This window comes from Nelumbo lutea, chromosome 1 (genome assembly GCF_056320005.1).
Source record: "Nelumbo lutea isolate HS-2025 chromosome 1, American lotus-T2T, whole genome shotgun sequence".
In the NCBI taxonomy this organism is placed as follows: Eukaryota; Viridiplantae; Streptophyta; class Magnoliopsida; order Proteales; family Nelumbonaceae; genus Nelumbo; species Nelumbo lutea.
Window position 1 is genome coordinate 152483303 of NC_142684.1, and position 11455 is coordinate 152494757.

General features: G+C 42.2%; 1 protein-coding gene across 1 annotated transcript; it reads right to left on the reverse strand.

Moving 5' to 3' along the window:
• Positions 1–6668: 6668 nt before the first annotated feature.
• LOC148878433 (cytochrome b561 and DOMON domain-containing protein At5g47530-like) lies at positions 6669–9402 on the reverse strand. Its single transcript, XM_088954464.1, has 3 exons — positions 8016–9402; positions 7416–7670; positions 6669–7227 (listed from the first exon to the last, which is right to left on the reverse strand). Exons 1-3 carry the CDS (start codon positions 8619–8621, stop codon positions 6898–6900), a joined length of 1191 nt encoding a protein of 396 aa, XP_088810590.1. The 5' UTR covers positions 8622–9402; the 3' UTR covers positions 6669–6897.
• Between the last annotated feature and the right edge of the window lie 2053 nt (positions 9403–11455).

The following is an 11455-nucleotide window of genomic DNA, read 5'->3' on the forward strand; positions in this document are numbered from 1 at the left end:
TCCTCCTCGCGGCCCTCCATCACAACCACTTCGGGGTCCACAGGTCGGGCCTCCTCTCTTGGGGGTTCACTGGGGATCGGCTCCACGGCCTGGGCATTGGTTTCCCTGGACAACGAAGGCTCGACTTCCCGAAAAAGTCTCTTCACAGCCTTTCGCTTCTTCCCCTTTCGGAAGCTCATCAGGAGGCTCCCTGCATCAACTTCTAGCATCATAGTTGCACAAAACAGACAGTTAGTCAAAAAAACTTAAAGGGTTCATTGAGCAAGTATCTGAAAGGAAACCTACCAGGAGGGCTCAAACCAGCTCGCACCAGTGCCTCCTCAGCCAATAAGCTCTTCATCTCGAGGCCAAGGTCCCTCCAAGAGTTAATCACCACCCTGGTCTCTGCATCCAAGATCATCCCAGGGTCCTGGGTAGCCACCCTCCAATGGGTTGGAAAAAGACCACCCTTCCGAGTTACGGACGATGAGGTACCGCCTTTTCCAGGTTGAAACCTTGTTCGGGCAGCCGGACAGGATTTTGTATCCAGGCCTAAGAGAGATGTAATAGCTCTGTTGTACGTCCCCGCGCAGACAAACTGAGTTTCGCTTGGTAGCGCAAATCGAGCTAAAGATGTCAAGGGTTAAAGGTCGGTTATAGGCATGGAACAAAGAAATAGTACCAACTATGTTCCGAATAGAGTTCTGATGAAGCTGGTCAATGGTGATGTTGTAAAACTTAAGTACTTCTATTAGAAAAGGGTGAAGAGGGAAGCGCAGCCCTGCCGCGAACTGCTCCTCAAAAATAGCGAGCTCGTTATGGTCGTAAGCCCAAGGGTACTGACCTAGTGGAAGATTAAAGACCAAGTTATCAAGAAAATGATAGCGAGACGCCAAGTACATCAACCTATCTGAAGACAGTTTGGAAGGCCTGAAGTCATCGGGTTTCCAACATCGGGAAGGAGTTGAGGCCCCCGACCTACAGGATGGGCCCTCTTCCTGAGCTTCGGTCTCCCCGAGCCGAGATGGCTTAACTTCGGGGTCAGAGGTTCCCTCTACAGACTGGTGAGGCACCCTACCGTGGGCTGACTTCCCCGGCAAGAACAACGGCGCCCTCCACTTCGCTAACACTATCTACAAGCCAATCAATGCTAGAGCTCAACATAATTGGAAAACAGGAGAAAGCTAAGGAAGGGAGACTCACCGAAACAAAGAACGAAGTGGGAAACTAAAAGAAAATCGAGCTAGAAGACTCCGACGCGACCTCGGGAGAGCTCAATCACATAATTTGTGGCGAGAAATGAGTTGCAGACCCTTCTATTTATAGTCGCTATGTCCAAGAACTGACGGTCGAGATCGAAGCAATCCAACGGCTCCTAGGAAAACTGACTGCGCGACCCCCGAGGGTAAATTCAGTTTAGCGCATTTTTTTATGTCCATAGAGTTTATAAATCGTGTGACGTCTGCGCGTAAACCAGGCGTGACCTGGGTATTCCTGGTTGAGCCGGGTGAGCAAACAAGTCTGACCCATGACTAACTGACCGGACCTCGGACCAAATCCACTTAGCTCGTCATGAACTCCCCGCAACGGGTCAGGATCACTAGCTCAAGGAGTGAGGGACAATTGATGTAGGGTGATTTGGCTCGACGTACCCAAGTCTACGATGGACCGAGCTTGGATAACCGAATCACCTCAGGGCAGGTTCACCTCGGAAGCAAATCCACTTCGGGACAAGTTCACTTCGGGGCACGATTGCATCAAGATCACCTCGGTTATGAACCACCTCGGCATTCGGACCTTGGACAGACCGAAGGGGCACTAGTTCGGGTAATATTGACCGACCTCTGCATGTTACATCGAAGATATCGCCACCAGATTCCACACTTTATGGGATCACACCTCGTAACTGCCAGCCTTATCTCCCCCATCCGAATCAGGCGGAAGCGATAAGCCATATCGACTGGTAGCGTTATCTCCTGCTAATACGGATACGGGCCTAATCACGACAAAAATCCTAGAACCACTCCAAAAAACCCACGAGGACTCCATTATATAAAGACTCCAACCCTTCGGGGGAAAGGGTACACGAAATCACTACTCACTAGCTCTCTTACTTTCTAAATTATCTTCAGCTCGCACATTACTGACTTAAGCATCAGAGCGACCTCACCGGGTAAACACCCCCGGGTTCTCTAATTCTCTTTGTGCAGATCAGCCAGCTCCGTCGTCTACAAGAAGCCAAGTCATCTCCAGATAGGAGCAGTCAGATTGTGTCGCATCAACACTCAATGGGGAGACGACGTGTTCCTTTTCCCCTTTTGAATACATTATGTGTTCATTGTATCTACATGATCAAAAAAGATCTTACTTTAACATGTGACTTCATCCTCATAAAAGGGAGCCAACACAGAAACAGTGAACAACAAACAATGCCCAGTATGAATCTCCAAGAAACTCACAAGTCTGAGACCACCACCAAGCAGTAGGAGAGACACATCGTTATATGGACACAACAGGTTTCTTTTTCTTCTTCTTCTTACCCACTGCCTCCTTTGTTTTTCTTTTCCTTTTTTGTTCTTAATTTTTACTTGTATGATAGTATTCCTTATGCATTTTCTTCTCTTATTGTTCTTGCAATGTAGGAGGATGATATACTTTGGGAATAGATTACCATCCATCGGAACTAAAAAATAGAGTTTCCTTCAATCTGTCAATGCTTCTAATGAGGGGAAATTTGGCCCTTCAATGACATTGCACCACATGGTGGCCCTGAACCATTGCTTAACATCTTGGCGTCACGTAGGAACCTCGGCCCAAGACCAGGTTGGCAATCTCAATACCATGTCACCCATCACAGGACTAGGTCGGCCATCTTAGGACCAAGTCACCCATCACAAGATTAGGTAACCTATCACAGGACTAGGTTGCCCACCGCAGGACCAGGTCAACCATCTCAAGACCAGGTCACCCATTGCCGGACCATGCCACCTATCACAGGACCAGGTCGGCCATCACATGACTAGGTTAACCATCACCAGACCAGGTCACATATCATAAGGCCAGGTCGCCCATCGTAGGACCAGATCACCTATCATAGGACCAGGTTGCATATTGCAGGACCAGGTTGGCCATCACAGGACTAGGTTGTCCACTGCAAAACTAGGTTGCCCATCGCAGGACTAGGTCGGCCATTGGGGTTGAGCTAGGGACCCCAACACGAGGGGTGACCTCTCTCCGTTGACATGGATAAAGTGTAGTTGGTGACCCGTAGGACGTGGTGGCTAACCCCTATCATGAGTGCGCTATCGACTCCAAATCCTCTAGGATCACATAGCCCATCGGCAAAACTAACTACCGCCCTCCCCACTTCGAGCACGACCAGATAAGCATTTCCTGCTTACATGAAATCCATCTATGGGTGTAAAACTGTCTTCAAATCAAACATGCCAGAGATCTCGGACGTTCTTCATGGATTTCACAGCAGTTAGCCTATATAAAGGTGTCCCCTTCCTTAGAAAAGGTATGCATGATTTAGCTCTTAAAGCACATTAGCTCTCACTTTTTAACTCTCTCAAACTCTATTTTCTAACTTAAGCAACAGATTATCCACCCTGAGTAAAGTAACCCGGGTACTCTAATTATTTACTTACAGCTCGACCAGACAACCTCATCAACCCAACATCCAAGTTGCCTGCCAGCAGGGAGCACCAAATTGCACATCAATCTGGTGCTCCCAGCTAGCAAACAACTCTAATGTTTGACTAGGTAGGTCATGTGGCCAAACTATAAGAAGACATATCAAAGTGTTTGAGTAGCTTGACCCGGGGTGGGCACTCTGATGCTTAAGTCAGCGAACTAGTAATTGTTCTCAAGAAAGTAAGAAGCTAGAGTGCTTAGAGAGCTAAATCATGTGTACCTTTTATGTGAATGGGGATGCCTTTATATAGGCTAGCTACCGTGAGGCTCACAAATTGCGTCTGAGATCTCCAGTCCATCTGGTTCGAAGGTGGTTTCATGTTAAGAGGTGAACTCCGCGTAAGTGGGTAATGTCCATCCAGTCACGTCCAAAGTAGGCGAGGTGATAACTAGCTCTTCCGACATGGCATCGTGATCCTACGGAAGTCAAAGATGACAACCCCTCGTGGGAGAGGTTGCCCGACACATCAGGCAAGTCACTAGCTAAACTCGGGTCAGGACGACGGAAGTAAGTCACCTCCTACGCCGATCTGATGTCTGTCGAGGTCATCAAGGTGGGTGTGAGGTGTCCGAGGTGCTCCTGAGGTTTGCTTACATGGTGTTGAAATGTCGTCTAACTATTTTGAGGTGCCATGTGTCATCACATCACTAGAGGGCCAAATGGCCCCTCATCAGCTTCCACTCTTGGTCTTGGTGCCTTGAGTTCTTGTTTTCCGATTGAATTTTTTCAGAAGGAAGGAAAAAAAGAAGAGAAAAAAAAATCAAAAACCCAAATCATCTCTCTGGTCTTCGTTGTGTTTTTGAGCTCACGACTAGCGTATACTGCAACCCCAACAACCCAAGCTTTGTTCTTGATAGAGAACGTTTCTTTGTACATCACTAACTCTTGAATCCCAACTAATGAACTTGAAGAAAGCAAAGTTACTCCCATATGGTCCTGATCCTAGTCTTGGTGCCCTAAATTCTCTATGACAAAAGGGTAATTTAGGGAGTTTTGAAAAATATATCAATCACATGATGTTACATGTGAACGGTTTATGATGATGAATTAATGGTAGGGGAGGTTTTAGACAATAGAAAATTGTCAAAAATAGTAGGGGTGCTTTCAAACAATATGTAAACAGTAAGGGTGAGTTAGTCAATTAGCTAAATCATAATGGTACTTTAAGAAATTTGCCCTAACTTTTATCTACTGAAGTCTCATCTATAGCCATTGTTGTTCAAAAAACAAAGGGAAAATTTTTTAAACTACCCCTAAGGTTTAAGAAATTGACTAACTCTACCCCTACTATTTTAGTATTATCTTAAAGTACCCTTACTGTTTCTAAGAACTATCACCATCGTTAAATGGTAACGGAAGCACATGAAAAATCATTTTTTCCCTTACATTAAAAGGCAATTTACGAGCATGTTTTTGTTGTTCAAAACAAAACATAGTTGCTATCATGCGCATCAAATCCGCCTCCAGATTTGAGTTCAAAGCTTGATGGGTGATCTCAAGTTCCAGAACTAAGTATTCTTAGGAGAAACACTAAAGAGATGTCGGTGGGGTCGTACATCAGATCAGGCTCCATATTTGAGTTCGAAGCTCACTAGACGATCTCAACTCTAGATCTGAATATTCTAAATAAAAACCCTATTTTCTCGAGCATCGGAAAGCAACTTGAAGAGTGAAAGAGCGAAAGAGCAAAAATACCATTGTCGCTTGAAGTTGTAGTGGCAATGGCATTGAAACCTAATATAAACCTCGTCGAAACCCATGTACAAGCCAACATAGTGAAGAGTGGGTGCTTGGTGTTCTATGCCAGGGAGCCACATGTGTACACCCTAGAGCAGTTGATGAAGGCTTCCGTAGAGATGCTAGGGAGGGGTACGACTTGAGGCCGAAGCCATTTCACACACGTAGAGGACTAAAGGGCATCAAGGTGGGGGCACATCCCAATCCCATTGAAAGGGGAACATAATGAAGTTGAAGGGGGAAGAAGAGGGGGTGGGGAAGTGAGAGAGAGAGAGGTCGGAGGTGGAGGGGGTTATCCCCGCCGCTAGTTAAGGACCAAGCTAGCTTGGTTTGCCACTATTGAAAGGAGGAAGATGGTATGGGTAAAATTGGATTTTAAAAAAAAATTAAACGTCACACGTGTACAAGTTTTGACGAATTATTAACTGATGCTAATGATAAGGGTAGAGTTAGTCAATTATCAAAAACGGTAATGATAATTTAAGACTATACTAAAATAGTATGGGTAAAATCAATCAATTTCTTAAACCTTAGGGGTGGTTTAAGAAATTTGCCCAAAAAGAAACAACAAGCATTCTCCCTTGGTGTATATACTCCTTAGATATAGGATTAGGTGAATGTTAAGTGGGCTGTGGAATCAATCATAATGCCTCACACCAATCATTACAGGGAGCTCACAACCATTTAGTCTCTCACTATGAATTTCAAAACATTTTATGACTGACATGGGGGATTATCATTGGTTCCAGAGCCCGCTACACAACTATTGTGTTCAACTAATTCAAATTACACTCTTTGAATCATCTTTAATCATGTCACTATGTTCAAAATGGCAACCCTTCCTTTTATATGGGACACTTTTCACGGGCTGAATGGAAGTATAGGAAAAAAGTGCAGGAGATTTGGCCTATTTTAGACCATGTTGTTTGGTTTGTGGGAATAGGGGTTTGGAATCAGAATTGGAATGTATTATTCCGATTCCAACTGTTTGGTCAGATAGAATTGGAATTCAATTCCCATTCCTGGTGAAATGACATTCCCCCATTTGAGGGAATGGCCATTCCCTCCCCCTTCCTTGGGAATAAAATCTCATTCCTGCTGAATCCAATTTTCATTCCCGTTCCTGTCTGAACCAAACAGACTATGGGAATAGACCATTTCAATTCCGGTTCCAACTGTGAACCAAACAGACCATCAGTGTATCTAAGAGGGAGAACATTATAGAAGTACAAGATTACGGGTTGAGAAGATAAAAAAGAAAAAAGGAAAATCCCATCATATATACATACATACATGTACCTCAATAAGGCATACGCAAGAATGTCCAAAGTCCAAACCACTCGTACTACTAGGTTAAGAAAGAATATTGACTTAATTAACAAGCTCCTCACCCTCTAAATGTATATACATGATAAATCAATGCTCTAAGAAAGAAATCTGTGAACACAAAACTCTCCCATCAGTTCTCTCTCTCTCTCTCTCGGTTATACCGCCTCTTGAGACCTGTCACCATAATATCCATTGACACCATTAACCCCATTAACTCCATGGTGGGACTTTTCAGAGCTCCTCGACCTTCTCTTTAGAACAATGTTCCAGGTGATTGCCTCCAACATCAGAAAATTAAAACCCAAGAATACAATGATGCCAATGTATGCTCTCTTCCAGTTCTTCCCAGGTTGCAATATATCGAAGCCCTTGAATATGTTGATGACACTTAGGATGATGACACTGTAACCAATTGAGTGGTGGTAAATGTTCCAGTAGAATCTGTACTTGTGATCTTTGTTGGGCCTTAGAAGCAAGGCAAGCACCTATACATGACAAAAGACAATAAGCATCTCTTACTTTCAAGGCTTTAATTCCATTTAATCTCTTGCTTCATAACTATCTTATCTCTACTTGGTAATTAAATAAATGTGCCCCAAATTTATTCAAGTTAGGTGGCAAATGGAAATAGCAACCCCTTCATTTATATATATATATATATATATCTATGTACCTGAAGAGTGCCAAAACAGAAAAGAACGATTCCTATGTTCCTGTGGGCATGTTGCACAATGCCAGCAGAATCACTGCCGAGTTTGATTCCGGTAGCCCATCCAGCAATACCAATGATATAGGCCGAAGACTGGCAAGCAACATGAAGGTAGAACCATGCCGGATCTGCACTCTTGAACACCTTCAAGTACCTTGCTATAATGGCACCAAGAGGCATCAGGGTACCCCAACTGATAGCATTCAACACTCCATGAACCTGATAAATCCAGTTTTGGTTTTCCAGGGTTAGAGATTTGCTGACAAGGGAATACAGAGCAGTACATTGAAAACTTGACACCAGCACCAAGGTTATGTTTGGTTTGAAAGAAAATAAGAAAGAAACTGAAAGTTGAGCCAAAGCTCTTCACATAACTCCCTCAACTCTCTGTTTCTCTCTTATTTTGATCTTTTCTTTCAAGCCAAAAACAGCCCAAGTGAATTTATTTAAATACTGAACAATTAACACATGAGAAACATAAAATTGGAGATGAGGAAAAAAACAAGAACAGAACATGGATGACTGTAGAAATTAAATTTTGTTACAGAGAAAGTAATGACTTACATTCCTCCTCCTCTGTACTGAGTTACCCGTGGTTGTCGTCTGCCCTGAAAGAAAATTCAAACTTCCCTTAGAGTTGATGTTGTCTCCGCTGGTTGTATGACTGCGAGGAGTGCTCTGATCAACTGGGCCGACTTGCCACACCTGATTCACTGTGGTAAGGTTGTTGGGTAGTTCTATAGTAGCAAATATTGTCATCTCATTATTATCGAAGGTTGCCAATAGATCTGACACTTGAAAACTAAGATTTCCCTCGGCCAAGCTGGTGGAAACTGAAGTCACAGGTGATGTATATGCAAGCATGGATCCATTGGACTGCTGGTAAGCAACAAGAGCTTGTGCTCCAATCATTCCCTGTGAGTTCGGGTTGATTGCCCAAGCAACCCAGTTGGAGGTGGTAACGCCAGTGTGTCTATACGCAATCTGGACGCTTCCTGCTGATGGGCTGTATGTCCAATGAAGGTATGAATTCAAGACAGGAAGATCACTGCAGGAACTAAATTGCCTATTACTAGAGAAAGTATAACTTTGGCAGGTTTGAGCAGAGGATGAAAAGAAGAGAGAAATCAAAACACAGAGAAACAACATGGGGCTGGAGACTGTAGTCATGATGAATGATGGTGTGCTCAATATTTGATTATTTCCTAAATAATTATATGGTACGAGAGAGCCCAATTCGAATTTCCCAAAAAATAAGATATCAAAGCGAAATAATTTCGTAAAAGAGAAAGAATGCTCAAATTCCTCTGTAATCTAATAATAGAGACTGGAAATAGAGAATTCAAGGTACCCAGATATGATCAAGACTCAAGAGCTAAGAACAGATTTTAAGAATTCAGGTAGTGTGTCAGCAAGGAAATTGGAATCGATTGCTTTGGCCTTCTGCTTCAGTAATCACTATCTGGGTCTATACGAATTTTTCTTGGGATATCGCAGATGTCCCAGAATTGAAGTAGATCCTGTCTGGGTAGGGTGAGATGTGATGTGGGGGAAAATGAAGAGGGAGATGGGATTTATATAAGAGAAAAAGATTACTTGGTTTGGTTGTTGATTTGTCTGTCTCAAATGGAAGGTTCTATTACCTTTAACGTTGTCGTCGCTATCACAGGAGAGGGGCTCACTCACCTCCAACCATAACACGGTTAGAAAGATTTGAATGTAGAAGCAATGAAGAAAGCGTCTCCTTGCTTTTCATTTTTCTCAATTTTCTACTATGCAGTCAGCAGTCAGCAGTGGATTGTATTGGTGTTGTTACTTAATTTTTTTTTTTTTTTTTGTGTGTGTGTGTGTTGATTCTTCCCTTATTTCTCACCCGATACCTCACCCTTTTTTCTTCTTTTCCCACCCATACTCGTTCAACTTTGGCAACATATTTGGAGAAGGATTCAACAAGCTAATTTTTTAAAGTCGGCATTGATAGACTTGTTTTCTTTTTCAGTACGACAGGGAAGGTAAAATAAAATATTTCATATTTGTTGAATGAAGGTAGGTAAGGTAATTGAATTGCAAGTATTTAATTATAAGAAGGATGAATAATCCCACTTGTTTATGTTGCTTGTGGTTCTAAACTTGTAATTAGTTGTTGAAATTTAAGAAAAGAAAAATGGAAGAAAAGGTTTAATTGCAGAGCATAGTTAGAAAGGTGTTCAGGCCAGAAGTCTTCCGACGTTATTTTCGTGGTTGTTCGGTAGTTGGCTAATTCTACCAGTACCAGCACGGCTGCTCGCTGGAGCTGATCGCATTTTCTCTCTTATTCTAATTGAAAAGCTTTTAGCTGATTTCATCAATAAGACTCGGTCGGTTATATCTATGTATATGATATGCGGTCAAATCCATGAATATCTAATTTTAATTCGATCATCAGCATCTGTTTATAATCCATCATGAGAGGTTATCTATCAATCCATTCGTAGACTAGCACTAGCAGGGGAGTTAGTCGTAAGTCATCCTTCCCTAGAAGTAGTAATGAGGAGGCGTGACCCAATCCCCTATTAAGAAAAAGCAATGATATGCTATGATGGATCCAAGTTTCCACCAACAGACACGAGAAAACGATCTGTTCCTCACAAGACCCTACCCACGATATCAGAAAGCTTTGGTTTCTACCTGATCGGAGGACATGTGTCTAATTAATATTTAAATTTTTAGGGTTTTAAGATTAGGATTTAAGGGTTTAGGATTAAGTTTAAAGGTTTAACAGTTTAGTTTAGGATTTAAGATTTAGAATTTATATATAAAAATTAAGAATTTAGAAATTATGGGAAAAACTGAAAACCGGTCAGGTATGTTTTACCCCGAAACTGTTATTTCCCCAAAACCATTGATTTGGTTAATAAATCACTGATTGAGCAGTTAAACCGTTTAAACCGTTAAATGATTAATTTGATCGATTTTTATTTTTTATTTTTTATTAGAATGGGCCATCTGTTCAGTTTAAACGATCAAACCATTTGACTGAAAAACCAGACCCTAACTGGTTTATTGTACGGGTCAATTTTAAAAACCTTGAATATAATTATGTTTTGATAAATCATTCGATACGAATAGAAGAGGGCCATAACTAGCTATCAGAGGGTCTGACCAAGCCCATGGCGCGCAATTTAGAATTTCACAATTCACACGTTGGGCAGTAGCTTTCATTTAATAAGTACGTGGCCTTGATAATGTATAGCGTGTAACATGCATGTTCCAAGAATGAGGAGAGGAGACAACGCTGAGTTGGTCCAAATTAAAAACTTTGGTCAACATAATTGAATGATTGTACCTGCAGCTTTGTCAATAGCGTATATAGTTGTAGGACCCTGTCAATGGTATATTAGGGTTTTCATTTTGGTCAAACCATCATGCGTTTGGGATGGAATTGACACGCGATGCCGTGACCAAAGGATTAGCTGTTTGTTTGTTTAGATACCGGATCCGCTCCTCACAAAAGGCGCTTCATCCGCGCCTCACACGCACATCGTACCATATATTAGGAACATTTATCGTATTTATAAATTATTATTTATGAGAGATGTTGTTATGTTTTTCAATGCACGGTGGATGTGCATGTGAGACGGCCTATCTTTTTTGTTTTCATCTACCCCGTGTGAGGAGCAGATCCCATTCATCTCCTGCCTTATTTTTATTCTCTTCTCATCTTACAAGGAGACGGCCTGGGCTGTTTCATATGATACGTTAGTTTGCACAGCTGTCTCCAACATGAATTTGTATTAGCTGAGCACAATGACTGTGTGATAGGCTCTGGAATCAATGACAATACTTCACACCAACCGTAAATGTTAGAGTTCTCTTTGGCGTATCGCAGCTTAGGGCCAAAACAAAAAAAAATCAAGGGATTTTTACGGTTCAGTTTTCTTTAGAATTGGAAAATTATTTTCTTAAATGTATTTAGGATAACATTTTTTAATCGCGTTGATTCGAATGGTCGGACAGTTCGTTTT